This window comes from Rutilus rutilus (assembly GCF_951802725.1).
Source record: "Rutilus rutilus genome assembly, chromosome: 1".
In the NCBI taxonomy this organism is placed as follows: Eukaryota; Metazoa; Chordata; class Actinopteri; order Cypriniformes; family Leuciscidae; genus Rutilus; species Rutilus rutilus.
Genome location: NC_140209.1, coordinates 18,854,292 through 18,882,158, shown reverse-complemented (window position 1 = coordinate 18,882,158; position 27,867 = coordinate 18,854,292). Strand labels below are relative to the sequence as shown.

General features: G+C 38.1%; 3 protein-coding genes across 9 annotated transcripts in view; all 3 read right to left on the bottom strand.

Annotated features, from left to right (window-relative positions):
- The window catches only part of LOC311297468 (uncharacterized protein), a 20,777-nt gene extending 12,001 nt beyond the window's left edge, over positions 1-8,776 (bottom strand). Inside the window, exons 1-3 of one of the 4 annotated variants that reach the window (XM_084419764.1) lie at positions 8,693-8,776; positions 7,294-7,605; positions 291-1,602 (exon numbers count right to left, since the gene is read on the bottom strand). In XM_084419764.1, coding sequence (XP_084275890.1) covers positions 291-1,602; positions 7,294-7,351 — 1,370 coding nt within the window. In that variant the 5' untranslated portion in view covers positions 7,352-7,605; positions 8,693-8,776. Of the gene's footprint in view, positions 1-290; positions 1,603-7,293; positions 7,611-8,673 lie in introns of all 4 variants that reach the window. The other 3 variants (XM_084419762.1, XM_084419763.1, XM_084419761.1) reach the window with 3 other exon arrangements.
- A 2,875-nt stretch (positions 8,777-11,651) lies between these two features.
- On the bottom strand, positions 11,652-23,997 carry LOC311298605 (uncharacterized protein; the record flags this gene model as incomplete). The annotated part of the gene is made up of 4 exons (XM_084421682.1): positions 11,652-12,784; positions 14,337-14,430; positions 17,331-18,115; positions 23,619-23,997. The coding sequence occupies 3 exons, from the start codon at positions 23,995-23,997 to the stop codon at positions 14,383-14,385; spliced, it is 1,212 nt and encodes a 403-aa protein (XP_084277808.1). The 3' UTR covers positions 11,652-12,784; positions 14,337-14,382.
- Positions 23,998-24,112: 115 nt separating this feature from the next.
- Positions 24,113-27,867, bottom strand: part of LOC311292364 (uncharacterized protein) — a 78,871-nt gene continuing 75,116 nt past the window's right edge. For 3 of the 4 annotated variants that reach the window (XM_084412037.1, XM_084412039.1, XM_084412038.1), the window contains exons 4-5: positions 25,534-25,630; positions 24,113-24,911 (exon numbers count right to left, since the gene is read on the bottom strand). In XM_084412037.1, coding sequence (XP_084268163.1) covers positions 25,561-25,630 — 70 coding nt within the window. In that variant the 3' untranslated portion in view covers positions 24,113-24,911; positions 25,534-25,560. Of the gene's footprint in view, positions 24,933-25,533; positions 25,631-27,867 lie in introns of all 4 variants that reach the window. The other variant, XM_084412036.1, reaches the window with a different exon arrangement.

Sequence of the window (27,867 nt, the reverse complement as noted above, 5' to 3'; positions counted from 1 at the left end):
AGGGGTGTCCCAATACTTTTGGCAATATAGTGTATATTTGTCATACCATTTTCAGCTTTTAAATATTTAAATATAATTTTAATTAATCTTACACACTTAAAGCAATATCGTATAGCATATTGAATATCGCATGATTTAACAAAGTATTGTATAGCGCACTTTTGTTTTAATATCACACAGCCCTATGTTAGATCAACCAACAAAATGTCATGACGCTCATCCTAGCTGATAAGAAACTAACTTACACAGAAGAGACTGAGTTTCTCAGCACATAAAGATGAACAACTTACCGTGATCTCAGACTGCGGTGATGTGGTTTCTCCACTGCATGGATCTTCATGTGTTTCTTCAGTTGACTTTTAATAGTGAAACTCTTTCCACACTGATCACACGCGTGCGGTTTCTCTCCAGTGTGGATCATCTCATGTGTTTTCAGATCTGCTGAGCGAATGAATCTCTTGTCACAGTGTGAACACTTGTAAGGTTTTTCTCCAGTGTGGATCCTCTCATGTACTTTTAGATATGATGACTGATTGAATCTCTTGTCACAGTGTGAACACTTGTATGGTTTTTCTCCAGTGTGGATCCTCTCATGTGTTTTCAGATTTAATGATGTACTGAATCTCTTGTCACAGTGTGAACACTTGTAAGGTTTTTCTCCAGTGTGAATCATCTGGTGTAGTTTTAAACATTGTGCTGAAGTAAAAGTCTTCTCACACTCAAAGCACATATGAACTCCTACACCAGTATGAATTCTTTGATGTACTTGTAAATTATACAGCAGTGAAAAACTCTTTCCACATTCAGAACATGAGTGAGACTTCTTCTTCATATGAACTCTCAGGTGTGCCTTCAGGTTTGATGCCCTAAGAAATTTTTTTCCACATTGATCACATGTGAATGTTTTCTCTCCATTGTGGATCCTCATGTGAACATTAAGGTGTCCTGATTGTGCGAAACTCTTCCCACATTGATCACATGTGTGAGGTTTCTCTCCAGTGTGGATCATCATATGTCGACTAAGATTTGGTTTTAGTGTGAAACTCTTCCCGCACTGATCACAAGTGAACGGCTTCTCTCCAGTGTGAACTCTCATGTGTTGCTCAAGACAACCTGTGCTTGTGAAACTCTTCCCACACTGAGCGCAGGGGAACGGCTTCTCTCCAGTGTGAATCCTCATGTGTTGTTTAAGATTACGTTTGTCTATGAAACTCTTCCCACTCTGATCACATGAGAATGGCTTCTCTCCAGTGTGGATCCTCATGTGAATCTCTAGATTATCTTTTCTTGAGGAACTTTTCCCGCAATGATCACATGAGAACGGCTTCTCTCCAGTGTGGATCCTCATGTGACGTTCAAGATCACATGTGTTTGTGAAACTCTTTCCACACTGAGTGCAGGTGAAAGATTTCTTGGCTCTTCTTTTCTTTAAAAATGTCTTTTTAGTCTTTGAGCGACTCAAAGGTTTTTCTCCAGGTTTGACATGATGCTTCTCCTTCACTTCACTCAGTTCTTCACTCTCCTCCTTCACTTCACTCAGTTCTTCACTCTCCTCCTTCACTTTCATCAGTTCTTCACTCTCCTCCTTCACTTTTATCAGGTCTGAAATGAAAGAAAATGTTTAAATGTTCAGCATATCAAAATAATTAAAAGAGAGAAATATAAAGTGAAAGGACATAAAAGTCTAAGTGGTATTTTCGCTCAAACCTTCATGAAACACACAGAACGTAGAAAACGGCACATCATTATTTACAGCAGATTCTCACAATTAAAATATAATCTATTGCGTTGATCACGAGATATTCCTCAAGAAGGAACAGTTTTAAAAATGCCCATTAGGGGCTTCAAGGGCTAAACAAAAAGGCTTCCTTTGTTCTAAATGCTGTAACTTTTGATTACTTTACGATATCACCACAAAATCTGATCTGGATGCAGCTCACATGTAGGGGAACTTCACCAAAAAAAAGAAATGTCCTCCCACCTTGTTTCCTTCCTGAGATATTGCATGTCAAATAAGAACGTAAAATAATAAGAATTTTTTTTTTTTTTTTTTTAAGCATTTTCTCAAGATGAGAATGTCCAAATATGTTTTTTTTTTTAATATACATGGTCTAAAGGTTTTAAAAGTGTCCTATCAAACGATACATCCCTTTTGACTCTCCTTGCTTTAGTTTTATAGAGTTATGAGTCTGTACTTTAGTGTATATCACTCAGACAAAACAATTCTTAAAATTAGGGATGCACCGAATATTCGGCCACCGAAAATTTTCGGCCGAAAATGGCCCAAAAGTGCATTTTCGGTTTTCGGCCGAAAGACTTTTATCACCGAAACAATACGGCCGAAATGTTGTGATGACGCGAACAGCAGACACCGCGACCTGCACGTGCTTGTCTGAAGCAACATTACATATCTGCGGTGTGGACGTATTTAAATATATCTAAGAGTGACCCACGGACAGCGATTTTCAAAACACAGACATCCCAAGTCTTCCGGAAGTTCCGGGAGTCTCCCGCGTATTGATACCGGCTCCCTAATGCCCGCAAATTAGTTTAAATCTCCCGGAATCGCGAGCGAGCATGAGCGCGCATACGTAGCGCACGCGGCAGAGAGAGGGAGCGAGAGACCTTTGCGTGTGTGTGCAGAGCAGCCGTCATTTCTCAGAGGTTTACCTGAGCTGTTTATGATTTTTGCAACTCACGTCCATGAGCATATAACTGCAGATATTATTTTGGGCTATGGCAGTATTGACCTAAATGCACTTTGTTTTTATGAGAGAACATTTCATTTTTAAACCTTTCTCCAGGCCAGTAGGCTTTTACATTATTATTTAATGTACACATGAGTGGGGTCAAGTTAAACATTTAATTTTATACTTTGCAAATGCTAAATAAATATTTGCATAAAATTTGAATGGATTTATTCTTTGAAACTTTAATATTAATTTATGCAATTGCAATGCCTTGATTTTAGTAAACTTAGTACACAGTCATAGCCATAAATGCAATGGTACTAACAATAATTGGCATAATTTCTTTCGGTGTTCCGGTTTTCGGCCTTGGTTTCCTCTTTTTCGGTTTTCGGTTTCGGGCAAGAATTTTCATTTCGGTGCATCCCTACTTAAAATGTCTTCAGGGCTTAAACGTCTAAATCATTACCGCTGTGTGGAGATTATGATGGCAGAAGTTCTGTGTAAACGCACAGGTAAAAATAGAGCTTTGTATGGTTGGAAAAATACACACTTTGTATTCTGTTTGTTTCACAGAAGAATAGTTGCACTATGTTTTTGAACGCACAGTAAAGTGTAACACACCATTCTGTTCTGTGCGTTTTACAAAGAAATGAGTGCCGAGTCTTTATTATAACCAACAAGTAATTCATTATCTAGACAGACAAAAACATTAATAATTCTGATAACATGCCAGATGAGACGGACTCCGTAATTGGGATGATCTGTTTATTTTTCTGACAACGTATTAGGGCTGCACGATTATGACAAAAATCATAATTGTCGAATATTCCCTTGAAACTGTTATTGCATTTATTAATGAAGTTTATAATAATTAACATATTTGTATGTTTTGAATAGCTTTATATACCAGTGGTTCTCAACTCGTTTGGCCATGGGACCCACATTTCCCCATAGTCATCAAGCTACAAACCACTTTTTTAGGAATTATATAGACCTATTATAATAGATTTGTTTACACAAAAAATTCACACACACACACACACACACACACACACACGTCTGGTTCACTATCTTTGTGGGGACTCTCCATAGACGTAATGGTTTTTATACCGTACAAACTGTATATTCTGTCCCCTTACACTAACTCTACCCCTAAACCTACCCATCACAGGAAACATTCTGCATTTTTACTTTCTCAAAATAACTCATCCTGTGTGATTTATAAGCCTTTTGAAAAGTGGGGACCGCTGGCTGGTCCCCACAATGTAGGTGATCTCAGGTTTTACTATTCTTATGGGGACATTTGGTCCCCACAATGTAATATAAACAAGGGCACACACACACGTACTGTCGTCCCTTACTTAACATACACATACATTGTAAGAATATGACTAATACTGATAAACAAACAGTATCAAAGTTACTGTGAGAAGAGTAGACATGTGCCAGTATTCGGTAATGCGATAAATCGCGGTAATGAATATGCACGATATTGTTACCGCGGGCACTTCAAAATACCGTGAAAAATAATAGATCAGAATTTATATTTATAGAACGCGCATCAGCTTATTTTCCATCAACCGCTTAAACAAACACTGCGTATATGCTGCGCTAAACACGTGCGCGCTCTGATGTAAACAATCCCCACATGTAGAAGCACTGTGTGCATGTTGTTGTTTTTCTACATCCAATCAATTAGCCTTTCGCCGAGCCCCGCCCCCCTTAGTTACTGTTGCTACGTCCGACAAACAAATGGTCAAACACGACCAGCGCGACAGATTGCCATGACGGGAAGAGGTATACCCATGCGTGTCAGTGACCTTTTTTGGAGCAATACCTCCGCGATATCCTCCAGATCGAGGCAAAAGGGGTTACAGTATGCAGTGGAGGGATATATTCAAAATATAAAAATACGCAATGAAGGAGACACGACTACTATCGAGTAGTGGTGCAACGGATCATCATTGATCCGTGATCCGTTCGGATCAATATCTTCGGTTCGGCACACACATGATCCGCGGATTGATTTATAAAAAAAAAAAAAGTTGTGCGCATGTTCAGTCCACACGCAGCGTAGTCATGGCGAGCGGAGGAACGGAGGAGCTTGAACGCCCCGCGTCATTTAAATCCCCTGTATGGGAGCATTTTGGCTTCTCTGTCAAATATAATGATGAAGGAAAGAGGTTAGTGGATAAAACCGTGACGTGTGTAGGCACTGTGGCACAAGAAAGCCATATTACAGTGGAAACTAGGAATCTGTAGCCCCGCCTTAGCTCTGAACACGCATCTATTTCGCTTCAAATGCTCGCTTTATCATTATACGCGCGTGGCGCGTCCTATTCGCTTTGGACGCGCGAATGGATTCAAACTGTTCAAGCATAGAACTAGACGCAAATTTGACGCTCTATTCGCGTTTGGTGTGAACGCAGCAAAATGAACAGGCTGCGTTGTCAAGATTGCAATGCTGGATTGTGTGTGTGAGTCAGAGAGAGAGAGAGAGAGGCACGGGCGCGATCGAACAGTGGAAACATAAAAACATACTCCGTCATTTTGTACAGGACATCATTAAAACTGCAAAAAGTGTTTAGCCAAATTATATTTGTGTAAAACACAAAATCGTGCTTTTGTCAAACTTTAAACTCTTGTCAAACTGTAACCTACAACTGACACCCAACCAAAATCACACACACACTGTTTAAAAGCAAAAATTATCTCATCTTTTGGACATTCATCATATTGCATTGGTTTTCATTTCTTGTCCTAAAACAGAGCACTAATCGAACACTAATACTAATAGAAAATCAAATGTGTTTTTAATGGTAGCCTAGTATTATTTTATACAGAAATAAATTATTGATAATTCAGATGAGAATAAAGTTAAAGTTAATTAAAATTTTAAGGAAACAAATATATTGATCTGAAATATAGCAAATTAATTTTAAATTCATTCAGGTACAATTACCAAACATATCTCAAGGCCTTTCGAATAAAGGGTGGCAGTCTTTCATTATCAACTGTTGTTGTAGACTATATTCAAGAATAAAATAAAAATATCGGATTGATATCGGTATCGGCAACTAGCCAAAGCTGCAGCATCGGTATCATATCGGAAGTGAAAAAGTGGTATCGGGACATCCCTATGGCCACGCATTTGAAGCGACATCACCCCGGTGTTTCACTGACATGAGTGAAAACGAAGGCTGCTCAACGTTGCACAATCAGACCGGGCTAAAGCCATCACAGTATCAGTGTGTTTATAGGTGCAGACATGAGGCCATATTCGGTTGTGCAAAACGAGGGCTTTAAACACATGCTGAAAGTGCTTGAGCCACGTTATGACATCCCGTCGTGCACCCACTGTTGATCTTATATATTTTAATTTAATAATTTAAAAGTGTTAATAAACAAAAAGACAAAACTTATGTTTATTTGTATTGTCTTTTTTTTTTCTTTTTTTTGCTGATCCGAGAAACGATCCGAACCGTGAGTTTGTTGATCCGTTGCACCCCTACTATCGAGGCTAATGCTTACCGGTCTCAAGCGAAATCTGAGAAACCCCATGACAATCGCAAAAAAATCTCTAATACCCACATAAACACACTTGCAGACGGCATCTTGGAAGTTTGTGATCAACCAACATCCGTAGGCATCGTAGACCTCTTCTTCTGTCTTGATTTTCTCCGATTTGTTGCAGACAATCGCAGTTATCTGAGCTGTTAGCTATATTTTGCTCATTTTTATTAGCAAATTTGATTTTAATTTTTTTGTTCCAGTTCAGCCCTGTTAACGTTATGTGCTTTGTTCTTGGGGAAGAGAAAAACTAACGTTAGGGTTGCCAAATGTCCCGTATTTTGGGCATAATTTATTTGTCATAATTAATAATGCATAATTTATATCTCCCTTGTCCTGTTTTTTTGACTGCAAAGCTGATCTAACCACTGACTGATACAGCAGCAGTGCTGATCACGACACCTGTTATCATCCTATCAATAATAATAATAATATATATGATATAATATATCATTATTTAGGGACATCCACCCACGCAAGAAAACGTGCAACCTACCTGAGGGAATAATACGCGGATTTACTGCTCAATAAATATTTCTGATTGTTATCAATGTAGAAAACTGTTTTTTTTTCAGGATTCTTTGATGAATAGAAAGTTTCAGAGTTTTCTGAAATAGAAAGCTTTTCTAACATTATAAATGTCTATACTGTCACTTTTGATCAATTGAATGCATCCTTGCCTATTACTTTTCTTAATTTCTTATTTCTAATTTCTGTCGGAGGCAGCCCTTATTCCACATATTTACAAACGCCGTGGGCGGAGAATGTTTGTCGGACCTGCTCACATAGTAACGGTTGCTATGATGTGTGATTGGACAATGGCCGTTTTGGGGGAGGGGCCGGCAAAAGGTCAATTGACAATCAATATGAACATTTCTCAAACTTTGCTTTACTGACCATTTTTGAAAACCAAAAATGAAACTTTTGCAGCCATTTCATAGTTTAACTGTTTATCTAAAAGTGATGAAGTGCTCGAATGTTTCTAACATGAATGTTATTCAGCATCATGAATGAATGAAGAATAAACACCAACCTCTTTGTTCTTCAGGATCTTCAGTGTGTTTCATTCTGCAGGGTTCTGGGTCACTCATGTTCTCAATGTCCTCTTAATAAACTCAGACTTTGCAGATTTCAGCTCTTCCTGATGCTTTGCTGCTCGTCTTCACTTGTAGCTGATGGGAATATTCCAGGATTTATTGGTGAGTTACTGTGGGAGGAGCTTCACTGATGATGTGAGTGATGTGGGAGGAGCTTCACTAATGATGAACTACAGTGGGAGGAGCTTCACTGATGATGTGAGTGATGTGGGAGGAGCTTCACTGATGATGAACTACAGTGTGAGTAGCTGATCTAGCAAAATCAAAAATATATCAGTTACTGAGTTTGTTTTTATGCTCATGGACAACAGAATATAGCCTAGTGTAAAATCTTCCATGTATAAACAATGGTAAGAAAAACAGTTATAGAAGTAAATCTACAGATTTGTCACCAACAAATCCCCTCATTTTGTTGACACCAATGAAATGAGCTTTAAGTGTCAATTAACAGGAGATCTGAAGACATCAGCATAATAAATGAGGTGAAAACAGGAACTATTGTCATGAAATAAAGAGTGTTTTCAGCAGATCTGTTAATATTGATGAGCCTCACACTATCAACACTCATTCAACAAGCCATTCAGGATCATCAGCAGATCATATCACTTTATTCTGAGTGTTTGCTGTTAGAAACACATTATTTGAGTCAGGATAGATGATAAAAGCCTGTAAAACTGCTCTATTGAAAGACAATACTGTTACTTTTCACAATATGATGGATAAAACATCAATACAAACACAAACACTGGTGACACTCAGGTAAATAACTACCCTACTAAACTATAAAATGTCCAAATGAATCTAAATATATTCCACCATTCTAATAACTACATTCATTGCAATATAGTTATATATTATTTTTTGCATACAGGTTTAAATTGTCTCACGTGGCTCCCTATAGGCTCAATGTAAAGTATTTAGCGGTATCTTTTCCAGTCTATTTTAACAATGCAAAGTAAAGAAATACCAAATTTAATCCAAAGATGTTAAGAGTAAATGCAACGACAGCAGCAACACTTATCGACTCTTACCCCTCCCATTCCCCTCACAAATCTCAAACTTTTACATTTAGTAACAGTTCTCACACAAACATCGAGACAATCACACAAACGAACACAAAATCGCTCAGGTCTGAATGAACTCAACATATTCTCCTCATGCTCGCTGCTGCTGCACTAAATGTTTATTTCAGTAGGAAGACGCCAGAAAAGACGCACAAGTATCGCTGTGATCGATGAAAACAATACAGAAATGAGCCTGTCGCTTAATCAAACTGTATAAAGTGTGTTTGAAAGTTGTGTAAATATGAGAAATACCGTAAACTGCTCTCCTCACCTCAGAAGACTCGACGCTGAAAGTGTGTGTGTGTGTGTGTGTGTGTCATTCTATATAGATCAGTGGTGTGGGCCCATTTGAAGTGCGATTGCGTCACAGCGGCGCGACGAAGGATGTCCCAATCCAAAGGCTGAACCAGAGAATGTAGACGGGCTCTGGCTGAACCCTTCTTTGGGGGGTAGTTTTTTATTACTATTACCAAAAAAGATGAGTATGTTACACTACAGTATACAATAAAACACAACAAATGTAACACTAGGGGGATTAATGTAGAACTACATAAAGACATTGACACACATTTATACATTTTCAAAGTTTGAACTGCTTTTTTCTTAAATGCAATGTATTATAAATCTGACTGTGCTTATCTCTGTAGTTCTCCAAAAGATAGATGTTTCCAAAACAACACAAATTGGCCATCGATGTTCTGAGTGATAAAATCACACACATTTTGCCAGAATGGTCTTACAAATGGGCAAAATACAAAAATACATGAACCACAGTTTCAGCGCAACCGTCGCAAAAAAAAAAAAAAGTCACAAAATTGGTTGTGAATTTCACAAAGTTTAACTGGGTAAATTCTATGTATAATTTTAAGTGATACATCATTAACTTTGGTTGTAATTAAATATTGATTATATAAGCCAAACCTGTTTGAAATAACGCTCTTATGCAGTTGCGCAAAAAGTGGGTATGCGCTATATGCGGCGCATAGGGATCATCACCATGGGGGCGCCAAAGTGATGGTAAAAAAAAAAAAAAAAAAATTGTAGCCTATTTATATTTAATTTATAATTGTGGGCGCCAAAATTGTTGCTGCGTACCTCTCTGACACTGGGTAGTTGCGCCCCTGCTCTTATGGATCTGTTTTGTGAGTTAAGGGGGAAATAAATATTACCTATTAGAATTTACTATAGTAGGTGGGGATACAAATACAAATTTCAGGAGATATTGCATCAAAACATTTGTATATTCCCCTGTAACAGGAATCTTATAATGTGCAAAAAACTCACTGTGAGTGAAAAGAAAACCATTTAAATTAAATAACTGATCTACCAATATGATGCCGCTGTCAAAACAATATTTCAAAAACAATGATTTGTATTTATAACATATATCCTTGTTGTTCCATATACTTGTGCGGTAAAAAGTTAAGCTTGAAAATTAAGGACCATGATAAAAATGCCTGGCGATGAAATTCAGATAATTTCACTGGTATTTTGTCAATGTTATAATAACAAACAAGAAGAAAATGTATATTACCAACTTTAGAAAGCATATGGGAAGGGATGAAGTTCCAAATGGAGTAAGGATTTCTTTCAATCTGACTAAGCCAATTTACTTAAAATTTATTATTTAAAATTCACAATTTTCATATGAATTCGCAAAGCCATTGCTATATAAGTCAGTCTAGAAATACCCTCAGCCTTTGTAATTAGATCTCTGTGCCTTAAAGAAAGATCTCTCAAAAGCCAAAAGCCTGCACTTCTCATCTGGTGTGCGACCCCCTTTAGACATTCGGAAATATAGTAGGCTAATTCTTACATTAACTGATCTGTTAAACACAAACACAGATTTGGTAACCTCCTACTGTCATGCTCATCTCAACACTACATTAAAGGCCTGTCTCAAATACAAGCCGGTGCAGTTCGGTGATTTGGAAAAAATAAAAGCCTGGGCTATTATTTGAAGTTTTACGGTATATCGCGAAAAGAGTATCAAAAGTCAAGGCGCAAAATTTGAAATTGCAGTGACAGATCAGTGTCAACCATCAACCATCAGTGTTTATATAGTGTTGTTTACTGTAGCTTCTGTAAGCTCTCGCTTTTGTAAGACTGTTCACCGCCACTTAAGTTAATTAACTATGTTTTTGTGATCGAATACTGTTTGTTTACCATAGTTTTCCGACAAATAAAATGATTAAATGGTGTATAACATCGTATGTATAATGTATAAGAAAAACATACCCCTGTCAAATCCATTGTGGATGATCCTCTTTCTTGTTAACAGTAACATTGTCAGGGTCTGAATCGTAATATTTACACTAGAGCAGAACTCGGGACATTTCCCAAACTCAAGCCAAGCGCTGCCAATCACAGCGCATTTCAGATTTCGGAAGGCGGGGCTTCATCGAAACTGGAACTAAACAAGGCGTCCAAATACTGTTCAGAATGTCAAAACACCTAAACATCAACATTATCACACAAAAATAACAACAAGGATTACACACCACTTCTCTTTATTCCAGCTGCTCTCTTTCTGCTGGTTGTGTAAAGCTGTGGTGAGATGGAGACAGTAATCATTTCAGTTTATTTAGTAAAAACTGTGTGTTGTTTAAAGGTCATAGTAATTGTTCTGACTTCAAGAAGCCTCATGGTGTGAATGAAACATCAAACTGACTAGACCAAACTCTTTGAAATGGATACTGGATATCAAGGGTGAAACTGTTAATAATGTAGACACACAGCAATCTCATTCAATGTCAGTCATGTGTGGATGAAATATAATTTATTAGGTATTTTAAAGCTCTATTGAGAAATTAACAACATGGAAAGATTCACGGCTTTCAGAAATAAAATTATTCCTGATTCAAGCAGAAAATAAAGATGGACAATAACAACGAGGTGTTGATATGGAGTAATGAGTTTAATCAATAATTGCATGAAGCAAATACAAACATTAAGTAAAAGTGAAAGCGGATCTCTCTCTCTCTTTACTGACTTATAAGAGCCAAAACATCTTAAGAGAAGAAGAGAAGAAAAGTGTCCAGTTTCAAAGATACATGAAAGTAGGTAACACTTTACAATAAGGTTCATTAGTTAACTACCTTAGTTAACATGAACTAAGAATGAACAATACTTCTACAGCTTTTATTAATCTTAGTTAATATTAATTCAAACATTCACTAATACATTATTAAAATCAAAGGTTGTATTTGTTAACATTAGTTAATGCACTGTGAACTAACATGAACAATGAACAGCAGTATTTTTATTATCTAACTTAAGATTAACTAATTGTTAGTTCATGTTAGTTTATATATTAACTAATGTTAACTAATGAACCTTATTATAGAATAGAATAGAATCGGGCATTTATATAGCGCTTTCATATGTACTACTGTACACCCAAAGCACTTTACAATCATGTCAGGGGATCTCTCCTCAACCACCACCAGTGTGCAGCATCCACTTGGATGATGCGACGGCAGCCACAGTACAACGGCGCCAATGCGCTCACCACACACCGGATATAGGTGGAGAGAGGAGAGAGAGTGATAGAGCCAATTCAATGTAAGGGGATTATTAGGAGGCCATGATTGGTAAGGGCCAATGGTGTGTGGCCATGACACCAGGGTTACACCCCTACTCTTTACGAGAAGTGCCATGGGATTTTTAATGACCACAGAGAGTCAGGACCTCGGTTTAACGTCTCATCCGAAGGACGGTGCTCATTGACAGTGTAGTGTCCCTGTCACTACACTGGGGCGTTAGGACCCACACAGACCACAGGGTGAGCACCCCCTGCTGGCCTCACTAACACCTCTTCCAGGTGTTGTAAAGTGGTTATTGTAAAGTGTTACCTGAAAGTATATATTACATTTGCATGGAAGAGTAGAGGTAGAAGAGAAACTAGATGTTCTAATGAAAAGCAATGAAGAATGAGTTAAAACTGTATATAAGATTCACGTCTCTCTTAAAAGTGTTATGGCCTTCTTCTCCAATGTGAATTTTCTGGTGATCTTTCAGTTCATCTTCTGTAGTAAAGGACTTCAGGCAGCACTGAAACACACACCGCCGTGTCTTTTCTGCTGTAATATTACGAATTAATCTTCTCCTTTGAGTGACTCTTCAGGTGTTTCTTCAGGACTGACGCCCAATGAAACTGTTTACTGCACTGATCAGTTAAATGGTCTTTCTTCAGAATGAGAAGCTGATGTGATTTCAGAGTGAAAGCCTGAGCCGCTTCTTCCCAGTGTGAACTCTGATGTGCGAATCTTCAGCCTTGATTTACATGTGAAACGGTGACAGATTAACAGGAGACAGATTTTTTTGGCTTATTTTTTCCCTTTCCTGTTCACGTCCTTCAGGTCTAAAAGAAACATTAAATCAAGTGAGATTTCAAATGAGAGACAAACGTGAAATGAAAAGTGAAGCTCAAAGTCAAGATCACTGATGAGTTCAATAGTCATTTTAATACCATCAAATCTGGTCATCAACTGCTGTGCACGATTATGATCTATTTTAATATCATGAAGATGATTTATGTTATTAATCACTAGTTTGGTCATGAAACTCTAGATGACGCAGGCCCGACATGTGATCTGTAAGAAATCACAGTTTCACTGATGCTCCAGAAGGAAACACGATGCCTTACAAGCCGGGGGTGAAAACTTTTGAACAATCAAGCAACAGAAGATACATGCATGTTTCCCAGAAAACAAATTAAGTCAAATTTAACGATCTTCACATTCAAAATGTTTTACCTAGAATTAAAACGGAAGAGTTTCTGAAGAACATTGTTTGCATTTTTTATTTATCTGCAATGTGCTTATATAACGTCAGATTGCTATGACCACTTTTGTACAAACACATTTTTCTCCAAGCAGGTATTTTAGATGGAAGAATGGAAATATTCACACTATTAATGTTGTTGTTAATCTTTGTTTTACATACTTGCACCAAAATGCCTCACATTTTTTCTTGAACTTTTTGCACTGTCCTTGTCTGTAATAAAAGCATATATATATATTTTTTTTTTTTAAGAATCAAGGGGACATAAACTTCTATAATAAACATTTCAATGGGTCATTTTTGTTTTGTGGACCATATGTAAACATCTTATATTTAAAATATCTTGTTCAGGACAGTACTAAATAAAAAAATAACATGCATATTGTATGATCTGGTAGTTCTGCCTATGTGTTATCGCCACAGACCAATGATAATACCAAGGTGTTTACCAGCCAGAGTGAACTTTTCCAAATATTTTGCTTCAGCAAGCAGCTTCGAACTCCCAAAACGAATACAAATATAATATTATAGCTGAACTGAACTAATATAATAATTGATGATCTTTCTCATGGACCTGAACTGACTTCAGCTGAACAATAACACCATTTTCTTTTTAGAGCTGCTCTACAGCAGAATTGAACTGTTTGCATCACTGAATTATAATTTTTTTGTCCTGCTGATCACTGTAAAGCCGCTTTTGTACCTGTATTATATAAAGTGCTATATAAATTAAGGTGACTTGTTTACTACACACTAAAAGCTGATTGGCCAAAGTTGTTTCCGTAGCCAATGAGCTTGCTTGCTCAATATTTAAATACATTCAATGTTTATGGTAAATTGGTCAAAAAAGGTGAAATACAGTTGAAATATTGACAGTTGATTTATTAACAGGTGATTATTCAGGAGAATGAAGTCTCATAGAAATCCACTGTTTCTATTTTAGTCTCAAATTTATATAAAATTTCAAAAATCGGAAAAAAAAAAGTAAAAAAAAAAAAGCTCAATGAACTTTTTTTTTGTGCTTTAATTTGTCATGTTTTTATTCTGAGCCTGAAGCAAGGTAAATCTAGTGAGCATCAGCATGTTCTTCTGCATGATGAGTGAATGAAGAATAAAGAATAAACACAAACCTGTTTGTTCTTCAGTATCATGATGTTTCATTCTGCAGGCTCTGGATCACAGGCGTTCTCTCCGTCCTCTCCTTCCAGATGCTTTCTGGTAATTCTGCCAAAAACAAACAAGTTTCATTTCCAACAGACAGGATGTGAGATAAATAATCAATATATCAGACTCTGCACTCAATTTTGATTCGGGCCAAACCTTCAGTTTGTGTTGTTCAAAACTTTTAGTAGGATTGGGATAACTTTCAGAAACATAATGTTATGAAACTTTAAAATTGGTCAAATAATACAATGTTTATATGTAGTATAAACCATAAAACTTAAAATAATAGCCGAGTCCCAAATAGACACCTGTCTCTTACACGCTGGGTGTGACTACAGGTTTGGATAAATAAAGGCCGGTCTCTAATAGAGGCCTGGTCTGTTTTTTAGTTTCGGGTTGTATTTAATCTTCTAAAACCCGTCAGATCATCTTTTTAAGCCAGTTCTATGGAGCAGATTCGCGCACGCAAGAGAGCCCTGCGCATCTGGGCGGAGCTGATAGTGCAAGCAAGGCAGGCAGAGTTAGCGGAGGAGGCAACGAGGAGGAGGAATTCGCCAACTTGTAGTTGAGGATCGCGGTGATGATGATAGTGATGAATAGGGTCCTTTTGTATCACATGATTGCAGTTGTTTTACAGAGTAGCCTTCATTCTTTCTTGTTAATGTGTTTCGGGCAACTAGTTCATAGGCTCGATGGATATTACCGGTAACTTGTATTGATCAGCCCATGGCTGTCACATTGTTTTGTTTTTTTATGCTGCCAATAATCTAAAGAGGGTCGCGCACCGTACGAGAAGCGCAGCGCCTATTGTTGTCTATGACAACTCAAGGTATCGCACACCGGACGCGCACTTTGTCAGTTTATGGCCAACAATATTGTTATGTTTAAGGATATTATGGAATTAAGATCATGTCTGTACTATGTTATGATTGTACTGTACAATTAAATACAATCGTTGCTTAGTCTGCAGTCTGAATTCACTTTACCTCAGAGCGTCCGTTAACTGAATGAATTGAGAATATCACCTGGAAATCCGATAACATCAGCAATTTTCATTCAAGCAGCTGATTTCTGTGAATGAGTGTAAAACTGAATGTATATTGCAGCACAGGGTTAAGTCAGTATATACATTAACAACAATTTGAGACAATGTACACTCATAGAGAATAATGTGTTGGAATTTTAAAGACGTGGCGCTGCGCTTCTCGTCTGGTGTGTGACCGCCTTTAGACATACGGAAATATAGTAGGCTAATTCTTACATTAACTGATCTGTTAAACTACTGTCATGCTCATCTCAACACTAAATTAAAGGCCTGTCTCATATAGACGCCTGTCTCAAATACAAGCCGGTGCAGTTCGGCGATTTGGGAAAATAAAAGCCTGGGCTATTATTTCAAGTCTTACAGTATATTTTGTAATGGATTTGTTTACATTGTAGTGATCAAGTAGATAAAGACATGATGTGAGATTAGGGCTGCACGATATATCGAAATTATCAAAACATCGCAAATGTACATATCACAGCGGCTTGCGATATCTGAATGAGTTTAATAGGCTACTTCAAAACATTGCAAATAGTCAAAGTTTTAAGTCAACGCATATAGCAGAAATTAGAATGGACACGCGCCTGATCCACACTGATCACACGTCACACTGATCACACGTCACACTGATCACACGTCACACTGATCACACGTGTGTGGCTTCTCTCTACTGTGGATCCTCTCATGTGTTTTCAGATTTGCTGAACGACTAAATCTCTTGTCACAGTGTGAACACTTGTATGGTTTTTCTCCAGTGTGTAATTCTCCTCCAAAGGGAAATCTTCTCATTGGCTCACACACCTCCAGAGGTTGTGCCATCTTCACGCTTTAAAGTCACAAGATCAGCTTTTAGCTCTCTCTCTTACTCTCATACTGGAATGCTGACGTTAAGAAGATGCTGAACTAGAAGTTTCTAAGGACCACCAAGCTTGTGCCAGGCTGCGGCCTTGTCTTTTCATTCACCAAAGATACTCTGACTACCACTGATTCTCTCTCATCAAGACCACATCAGCAAAGATCAACTGGAGCCTCAACAAATTGCATCAGGACAGTTTAATTCAAATGGGCGAGACATGCAAGTATCAAACTTAGTCTCATTATTTGATACATTAAGTATCCTTACCCATTTAAAGAAGGGCGTGTTAGAACTAAACTGATGGTTTGCTCAAAGCTGTTGATCTGCTGAATTTCAAACAATGCTATAACTTCTTGCTTTCCTGTATTCTGCTTCAGCTCTCTTTCCCTTGGTAAACTGTATGCATGTATGTGTGTGTATGTTAGAGTAGATTAAGTGTTTAGACTAGTTAATAAAATCGTTCATTTCACACGTAAAGTTGTCCGTGTCTCAAGCTCATAATTGGCGTCACTAATCATATAGATTTTTGCTACTTGCTCTTAGCAGTACTGTAAATTAAGAAAGATATTTCCCATGCCCCGGAAATGTACATTTCTTAGATTTAATAAACAATTAATCCTGAGTGTTCACGGGACAAACAGGCTAATTGATTGTAGTTTTAGGTCTATCCAATTGCGCCCCAGAGGCATTTGAGCGACGTCCGTTGGTGACGCCCCTTTGGAAATTAGTTATTAATGAAGCTTTGCCAGACCATAACTCAGTTACTACTGAGAATGGTCTGGTTTTAACCAGGCTAGTCTGATCCATAAACTCTTTCACACCCTTGTATTATCATCAACATACACAGCGAATTACACAAAACACTCATTACAACTAACAGCAAACAAATATACACACCTTTTCAGGGGGTGCTTAATAAACTGGTAAACTTCATAGCGACAAAACAACTCTGATGAACTAACGAGTCTGTTTCTCAACACATAAAGATGAACTACTCACTGTGATTTCAGACTGTAATTGTTTTTCATATGAGTGAATATAGAAGATAACTGAACAAACCTCTGCATGGATCTTCTTGTGTATCTTTAGTTCACTATTAAAGGCGAAACTCTTTCCACACTGATCACACGTGTGCGGCTTCTCTCCAGTGTGGATCCTCTCATGTGTTTTCAGATTTGATGAGTGACTGAATCTCTTGTCACAGTGTGAACACTTGTAAGGTTTTTCTCCAGTGTGAATTCTCTGGTGCAGTTTAAAATTCTGTGTTGTAGTAAAAGTCTTCTCACACTCAAAGCACATGTACTCTCTCACACCAGTATGAATTCTTTGATGTACTTGTAAATTATACAGCAGTGAAAAACTCTTTCCACACACAGAACATGAGTGAGACTTCTTCTTCATATGAACTTTCAGGTGTTCCTTCAGGTGTGATGGCCTAAGAAATGTATTGCTGCACTGATCACATGTGAACGGCTTCTCTCCGGTGTGGATCCTCATGTGAACCTTAAGTTGTCCTGATTGTGCGAAACTCTTCCCACATTGATCACATGTGTGAGGCTTCTCTCCAGTGTGGATCATCATGTGACCATTAAGGTGTCCTGATTGTGTGAAGCTCTTCCCGCACTGATCACATATAAACGGCTTCTCTCCAGTGTGAACTCTCATGTGACGCTCAAGACTTTGTTTGCTTAAACTCTTTCCACACTGAGTGCAGGTTGTAGATTTCTTGGCTCTTCTTTTCTTTAAAAATGTCTTTTTAGTCTTTGAGCGACTGAAAGGTTTTTCTCCAGGTTTGACATGATGTTCCTCCTTCACTTCACTCAGTTCTTCTCTCTCCTCCTTCACTTTTATTCAGCATAATAAATGAGGTGAAAACAGGAACTATTGTCATGAAATAAAGAGTGTTTTCAGCAGATCTGTTAATATTGATGAGCCTCAGACTATCAACACTCATTCAACAAGCCATTCAGGATCATCAGCAGATCATCTCACTTTATTCTGAGTGTTTGCTGTTAGAAACACATTATTTGACTCAGGATGATAAAAGCCTGTAAAACAACTCTGTAAAACAAGAGCACCACAAAATAATAACGTTTACTACGTCAAACTGTATTCATATAATTATTTTATTTTTTACATGTAGGCTATTGAGAATGAGGACATACTCATAGGTAGCTTGCTGTCACGTGACGAATTGAGCCCGTCTACCATTTTGGGAGGATACGCTATCGGTTGCCAGGGGCAACAGTGCAAGAGCAATACAGAGACGGAGCAGGAAAGGCGGCTCGAGGAATTATAATAGAAATTACGAGAAAATTAAGAAGAAATGGAGAAGAATGCGACAAAAGAAAAGGGTCCTTACAGGGAGAAACTTACTACCAATGCCAAACAAAAATGATTTTTTTTTTTTTACTTTTAAATTTTCAAATACGAAAAAACTGTAACACATGGTTCCTACGGTTTCCATGACAATCGTGTGAGACACTGGAGCAGTTTTTTACACAGCAGTGTTTTCCAGGCATTCTAAAATAGTGCGACAATCTCCTCTACTACCAATACAAACAATGAACGGTGCTGGCGGGAATCCTCCCTAAATGGCGGAAATGGGAGGATGACGCGGTCACTGAGGGCGGGGGCGCTGTGGCGTGACGACATCTCGTCATTCTCAATAGGTTTAAATTGTCTCACGTGGCTCCCTATAGGCTTAATGTAAAGTATTTAGTGGTATCTTCACCAGTCTTTTTCTCCAGTCATTTTAACAATGCAAAGTAAAGAAATACCAAATTTAACCCAAAGATGTTAAGAGTAGAAATAAAACGGCAGCAGCAACACTTGATATCGAGTCCCATTCCCCTCACAGATCTCAAACTTTAACTTTTGACTTGACATTCAGTAACAGTTCTCACACAAACATCGAGACAATAACACAAACGAACACAAAATCGCTCAGGTCTGAATGAACTCAACATATTCTCCTCATGCTCGCTGCTGTACACTAAATGTTTATTTCAGTAGGAAGACGCCAGGAAAGACGCACAAGTATCGCTGTGATCGATGAAAACAATACAGAAATGAGTCTGTCGTACTGCATAAAGTGTGTTTGATAGTTGTGTAAATATGAGAAATACCGTAAACTGCTCTCCTCACCTCAGAAGACTCGACGCTGTGTGTGTGTGAAGGCGCATTTGAAGTGCGAATTGCGTCACAGCGGCGCGACGAAGGATGTCCCAATTCAACATTGACAGTATATAAACTGGACACAGCGACCCCATTGGATTCAACGGAGACAGGTGAAGTGAATTAGAAGCACTAATTTCCTGATGGTCCAGCGTACTGCCAGAGCCCGTCTACGGAGAGCCTGCCCACTCCCTATTAAGCTCTATTGTACCGAATTTTGGTTGTAGTTCCACCAGAGTTCCACTGGGGGCGATCGCCATGAGTGCAAAATTAATGGGAGTCAATGGGGTTAGACAGCTAAATTTGTCTCTTTCACCCGATTGCCGTTGAGAAATCTCAGATCTGATTGTAGATTTTGCAAGTTCAACATGGGTTTTAGGTCGAAAGTTGAATGAACGAGTACTTATGTCCTTTTGATTTCTTACAGGTTGAGTTGTTGTTGCCCATAACACGCTAGCATTCTGCTAATGAACGCTGATTGGTCAGTGAAGGACTGATTATGACCAGAGATACCGCTTGGTGGCATCGTGTGATCCGCAGCGGGACCAGAAACAAACAAAACAAAAACTCTTCTAGCACGTGTGTTTACCTGTGTCAGCTGTGTTGTCGATGCCTCGAGTGAAAAGAAAGTGCAGAGCGCGAACACACCAGAGTGAGTGAAGGATTGCCGTTAAGCAGTATCTCTGGTCGTACATGTGTATGACGTCATTGACACTTTAAAAGACTTTTTAAAGCAAATAATTGACTCAAAAAAATCTAACACCCAGCAATGTGTAATTTATTTGCATCTCCTTTCGAATACAACATTCAAATTACTAGACAAAAAATTATATCCTGAGAAAAGTGGATTTTTATTGGTATAGCGCCATAGACCTCCATTCATTCTGCACTCGTCCTGTGAGCGCCCTCATATGGAATCAGAGAGGAACTGCAACCAGTTCAGAAGCCGGAAGTGTACTGAGAGTGAAACTTCTCGCCATATTAGACATTCTCTGGTACTGCGCAGACTCAAACTGAGCTTGACGACGTAGACGTGACGTTAGCGGTAGTAGTTTTTTTTTTTTTTTTACTGTTAACAAAAAAGAAGAGTATGTTACAAATACTACAGTATACAAGAAAACAACAAATGTAACACTAGGGGGATTAATGTAGAACTACATAAGACACATTTACAAATTTTCAAAGTTTGAACTGCTTTTTTCTTCATAGAAAATCGGATTGATCAATATAAAGCTCAATTACTTTCTTAAATGATGTAAAACATGTTAAATACAATGCATTATATAAACCTGACTGTGCTTATCTCTGTATTTCTCCAAAAGACCAAATAATAGATGTTTTCAAAACAACACAAAATGGCCATCAATGTTCTGAGTGATAAAAAACATTTTGCCAGAATGGTCTTACAAATGGGCAGAGTCAAAATACATGAACCACAGTTTCAGCGCAACTGTCGCAAAAAAAGTGCATTTTAAATCGGTCACAGAATTGGTTTTGAATTTCACAAAGTTTAACTGGGTAAATTCTATGTATAATTTTAAATGATACATCATTAACTTTGTAATTAAATATTGATTATAAGCCAAACCTGTTTGAAATAACGCTCTTATGGATCTGTTTTGTGAGTTAAGGGGAAAATAAATATTAGGCCTACCTACATTAGAACTTACTATAGTAGGTGGGGATACAAATACAAATTTCAGGAGATATTTGTAGGGGTTCCGACAGGTCAATTTAGCTCAAAAGGAATTATTAATTAATTTAAAGGGCTTTCGAAAGAATTACTTATTACGGCCGAGCAAATGACTCGTCCAGTGTTCATTTGAACCGGCCGTAACTTTCAGCTCTGCAGCGGATGTAAATATCCAAACTAGTGAAACACTATTTAGCAAGGTAACTTAGATCAGCAGTTTAAGACATTAAATTCGTAAGCACATAACACAAGAACCCTTATCTTTAAAATGCAAATAAGACGTTATTGATTATTCTAACAAAACAAACTCTAACACAAACACACACATTCATACGAGTTGCAGAAAGAAAGAGTGAGGAAAGAATGAGTTTTAAGAGTGAGGTGATGAAATCCCAAGATTCTATATACACGACATGACCTGAATGAACCATCAATTTAACCCTTCTATCGTTTCTTAGGCGGGTTATTAAATCTATATCAATGCACCAGTTCAGCTAAGAGTCTGGAGGCTACTTGTTCCTTTGGGGATTCCTTTTGTAGGTGTGAAAGGGGGTTTCCCGAGGTCATTGATTGGCGGGCCGTCTCCTCGTGCCTGGAAATAGATGTATGGGGCGGCCAATCACGTGGTGTGCTGGCACATGGATGGAAAGTCTTTAAAGTTGGAAGCGGCTTTGCAGCCGAATCGTGGACTGAAACTTTGTCACAAAACTTAACTTAGAACCGAGACTCTCAACGGAAAAGAAAAGACAACAAAGAAAAGAAAGAAAATTGAGATGAGAGTAGATGGATGGCTTAAATGAAGCTGATTAATCCATGTTCTTCTGATCTTGATTTGTGTTCTTTCGTCTGCTCGTCTACATGGTTACTCGTCTGTCCGGTTACTCCATCATGGCTTCTCCATGATCGCTTTTGAATCTACTTTTTTCAAAGCTTTGTTCGGGTCCTAAGATTTTAGACTCATATGTTTGTCCATCCTCCTGGATGAGTTCTGACCAATTAGACACTGTCTTTAATTGAGAGGTGGCATTTTCTTCACTTCTCATCGTAAATCATGCGTTATCTGTGATCACTTTACCCTCCAGCTCTAGCAGAGTGTACAGAGGCCACAGTTTAGACATCATTACTATTATAAGAATACGAAACATTTTACACAGATTTCAATCAAGCCATCTTCTGAATTAAGAACATATGATCGTACTGATAGGAAACAAGACAAACTTTCATTCAAACATCTAATAGTTATAACAATTACATGACGTATGGGATCTAAGCATAATAGACACACATATAGGTTGTAGACACAATATAGAATTATGTAGTAGATCGATGTTTGATTATAAGTCCATTGAGAATTGGTTTGGGATGATTTTATGTATTTTTATAGGTTAAGTCTCAGTCTCTGTGGTTTTAAGAGATTTCAACCCTGGGGTCGTTCAGAGGTCCTTAAGAAGGAGGTCTGTTCTGTATATCTGTCGTGGGATCAAGCAACCTCTGCCGTTATCTTGGTCGGGCCCCGAGCTTTGCCATCTCTGAACCAATCAGTCTTTTCCAAACTATCTAACGTTGACAATGTTCTTCCTTTAGTTCTCCAAGCTTGCATGGCCATAAAGTTCTTAGCTGGGGGTTTTCGTTGGTTAGCGTAGACTGGCTGGAGCCCACTCCATTTATGGCCCTAGATTAGACTTTTGATTTGGGGTCTGGAGTGTTGAGTTCTGTGTGGAATTATGTTTGAACGAATCACCTGGAAGATTCATTTGTGTTTGGTTCGCCCTCCAATCCTACATGTTGCATCAAAACATTTTGTATATTCCCCTGTAACGGGAATCTTATAATGTGCCAAAAACTCACTGTAAGTGAAAAGAAAACCATTTAAATTAAATAACTGATCTACCAATATGATGCCACTGTCAAAACAATATTTTGTTTGTCCCATATACTTATTCGGTAAAAAGTTAAGCTTGAAAATTAAGGACCATGATAAAATTGCCTGGCGATGAAATTCAGATAATTTCACTGGTATTTTGTCAATGTTATAATTACAAACAAGAAGAAAATGAATATAACCAACTTTAGAAAGCATATGGGAAGGGATAAAGTTTCAAATGGAGGAAGGATTTCTATCAAACTGACTAAGTCAATTTACTTAAAATGTATTATTTAAAATTCACAATTTTCATCACATGATTTCATTATGTAATGTATTTTGGTTTCCATATAAAGTCAAATAGTAATTTATCAATCTCTTTACAAATGTTTCTATTAAGATGCAAAGCCATTGCTATATAAGTCAGTCTAGAAATATCCTCAGCGTTTGTAATTAGATCTCTGTCCCTTAAAGAAAGATCTCCCAAAAGCCATTGATTTAATTTCCTTTTCGGCTTTTCAACAATTGGAATGAAATTTAGTAAACACCTTTTGTGCTGATCTTTAGTAATGACTATTCCCAAATACTGAACCTCATTTTTTCAAGGGAATACCATAATACTCCACATAGCAAGCAGTCTTGTCCCGAATGTGTCCTCGATCTGGCACTGCTGGCCTGTGGGCAATGGAGCCGGGCCGTGTCAGCCGGAGCCGGGCCGTGTGTGGCAATAATGGCACAGCATGATCACGGCAAAACACATGAGGGTTGATTGTTGGTGGGAGGAGTGTGAGCCAGATCAATCCAGTGATCATCTGATCCAAATCAGGATTGTGACCTTGGGTCAGATAAATGCACTTTTCCCACATAGGAAACTTGATCTGGCCCAGCTCTGTTCCACAGTACCCCTTTTCCCTCGGCCCACATAACGAAAAGAATGACGGCCCTGTAGTGGCCCAGATCTGGATCAAAGACAAGGGCCACACAATGACCATTACTGGCCCAAGTCTCTCAGCCAATTAATAACCCACAACTGGCCCTGCACTGGGACAAAATAGTAATAAAATCTGTTTAATCTACTTGGGAAAACAATTTCAGAGCAAGACAGAGTAAAATCAAATGTAACAATTTATTATGTCAAAAAAAATAAAAAGTGATGTCATCATTCATCTCAGTTCAGTTCTCATATAATGGTGTCAATGCAGGCAGATCAATAATATTGTTGAATATTAAATTAAATGTCCCCAACTAAGCAAGCCAAAAGACAAAGGCAAAAAAGGCGACAGTGGCAAGGAACCAAAACTCCATCAGTGACAGATATGGAAAAAAAAACCTTGGGAGAACCCAGACTCAGTCGGGGGCCAGTTATCCTCTGGCCAACGAGAGAACAGTGTATGATTATGATCAGGTCAGAAGTCAGATTGGATCAGAACATTCAGAATATTATCCAGTTCCATCTGGTTGAAGATCGGAATCACGGGTATTGAGACGAGTTTGTTGAGGATGAGTGCCGATGACTGTCGTGTCATGTCGCCTTCGCAGAGGACACTTCAGGGATGCGTTGTGGTCGTGTCCAGGCGCAGGTCCACCATCTGATCTGGATATGGCCCGGATCCGGCTGGCTACAGAATTCAGAAAATTTTAGAGGACACAGGTTTCATGACATCATCAAGTACAATAGAAGTCCCATTTCATTGGCTCGGCGCCAACCAATAAAACGGCTCATTTGAACACCCCATTGAACACAGCTCATTTGTGGATCCATTCTGAAAATAAAATCTCAAAGTTCAAGTTCCTCCTCATTGAAACGCCTCAGAAGACTCGACGGTGAAACTGAATGATGGAAAAGACGGCGTGACCAGTGACGTCATCGGCCTCCAACGGTAGATGATCAAAGATGCACCAAATACTGTTCAGAACGACAAAACACCTATAAACATCAACATAATCAGGTAACACTTTAGAATAAAGGTTCATTCGTTAATGAAGATCTACACAGGAACAAATGAGCAACACAATATTAACAATTTAGTAACTACTATTAACTAACAAGAAACTCTGATTAACGAATTATTAAGTAATAGCACACAGATGAAAGTGGTAGTTCACTATTAACTAATCAATAACTACTATTTTTTAATGCTTCCCAGAGAACTACTAAACAAGTTTCATAATTCATGCAAAACTAATCAATAACTAATGCAGGACAAATGACTAGCACTACATTAACATTTTAACTGCTATTGTAAACGAATACGCAAGGTTACTTACATTATCAATATTTAATAGCATAGCAGACTTCAGATTTGAGAAAGCTTTCAGTAATTAGCCTATGCTGTCATATAGCAATAATTAGCTAGCTCATATATACATATATGTGTGTGTGTGTGAATATCTTGTGAATGATTAGAAGAATCTCAATTTTATATAAAATGTCAAAAATCAAAAAAAGTTCTTGAAAAAAAATCTAGTGAGCATCAGCATGTTCTTCTGCATGATGAGTGAATGAAGAATAAAGGATAAACCCCAACCTCTTTGTTCTTCAGTATCATGATGTTTCATTCTGCAGGTTCTGGATCACTGGCGTTCTCTCCGTCCTCTCCTTCCAGATGCTTTCTGGTACTCAGGCTAATCACATGATAAAAACAAATAAACAAACAAACAAACAAACAAATAAATAAATATCGGATTAGATCACATAATCCAGATTTGCTGACAGACTAAATCCCTTGTCGCAGTGTGAACATTTGTAAGGTTTTTCTCCAGTATGAATTGCCTGGTGCAGTTTTAAACTTGAATGCAATTTTTTTGTATTTCTTTATTTTTTATTTTTTTTTAACTAATTGTCAACCTCAAGTTTCAGGTGTTTTTGTTCACAAAATCTTGATGTTAAGTTTTAGGTTGATATAACTATATATTGCCAAGTTGACCAAAGAGGAGTTGTTGGTATTTAAATAGTTAATTTTTTACATTCATGTTAATATTACGTTGTCAGATTTGTGACATTACTTTTTATGTAATGCTAAAACACTGCTGGTCACTTTCAGAAGTTGTAGTGAGGCTTTCTTTTCCAAAAAGAATGTGAAGCATTTATACTATATTGGCAAAAGTTTCAGGACGTCTGCCTTTACAGGCACATGAATTTTAAGGATATCCCATTCTTAATCCATAGGGTTTAATATGGAGTTGGCCCGTCTTTTGCAGCTATAACAGCTTCAACTCTTCTGGGAAGGCTTTCCACAAGATTAAGGAGTGTGTTTATGGGAATTTTGGACCATTCTTCTGGAAGCGCATTAGTGTGGCTCACAGTCTTTGCTGTAATTCATCCCAAAGGTGTTTTATCAGGTTGAGGTCAGGACTCTCTACAGGCCAGTCCAGTTCCTCCACACCAAACTCGCTCATGTATGTCTTTATAGACCTTGCTTTGTGCACTGGTGCGCAGTCATGTTGGAACAGGAACATCCCCAAACATGATGAAGCATTAAGAGTTCCTTTCACTGGAACTAAAAGGCCAAGCCCAACCCCTGAAAAACAACCCCACACCATAATCCCCCTCCAACAAACTTTACACTTGGCACAATGCAGTCAGACAAGTACCGTTCTACTGGCAACCGCCAAACCCAGACTTGTCCATCAGTTATCCAGACAGAGAAGCGTGATTCGTCACTCCGGAGAACACATCTCCACTGCTCTAGAGTCCACTGGCATCTCACACTTTTCATTGCACTTGGGGATGTAAGGCTTGGATGCAGTTGCTCGGCCATGGAAACTAGGGCTGAACGATATTCTGTTTTAACATCGACATCGCGATGTGCGAATGAGCGATAGTCACATCGCCGGAACATGCGATGTGAAGGGTAACGTTACGTTAGTAGCACCCATAGTGTAAGAGAACGGTAGCACCAGGGTAGCACACAGTAAACACAAGTTTGTTGTATGGCTTTTTGCTGGGGTGACATACGCGTTCCGCGTGCCTGCACAGTGAGGATCTGACAGGAACGCGCTCACCGCTCACAGCCAACATTCACTGGCAATCCTATAGCTAAAAATGCGCTGCAAAAAAGTCAAAATCAGCTATTTGGGACTAGCCTATTTCGTCTACAAAAAGGAGGATGTTGACCAAAAAGAGGTAGGCTACTTTGCTGGAGTGTTATAAAGTTGTGGATGGTTGTCTTTTTAAAAAAAAGTCGTTTCGTGTTCGCATTTATGAGGAAAAAAACAATGTTACGTTGCGTGACATTACGGACTCGTCACGCGGCCGTTATGAAAGCGGCACTAAAAGACTGCTTTAAAACTTTCACAGAGACCTCAAACAGAAAGCACAAAGCCTTTCTTTAAAACGAATTTCGTTTTGTATTAATTGTATCTTAATTTTAATCAGTATTTCATTATCCAATTTCCTGGATTTAATAAATAGCCTAAAAATTAAATATAGCAGCCAGCGCCTGAACTGGAGATTAAGCTATCATCCATGAACCGAAACTCAGCATAAAAGGTAGCCTACTCGCCTCACACACCGAAAAATAACAATAATAATAAAAAAAAAAATAGAAATATAACTATTATCTACAGAAGAACCATTCAAAAAAATAAAAAATAAATCTGTATGAAAAGTGCATTTCTCCCAATCACTGCTGCGAAGATCGCGAGTCTGTATTGTCAACTTCATCTTTACAGAAAACACTTGTTTATTAATAAACAATTAAAATGTTTCATTATAATATTTACAATATAATATTTTACATACTATTAATCATTACTTTTGCTGGTTCTAGGTGCCGTTTACATGAACGTGTCACTGAATCAGCACAGAAAACATTTTTCGGGTCCTAGAACCCGAAGAACGTTAGGTCCTGAAGAACGTT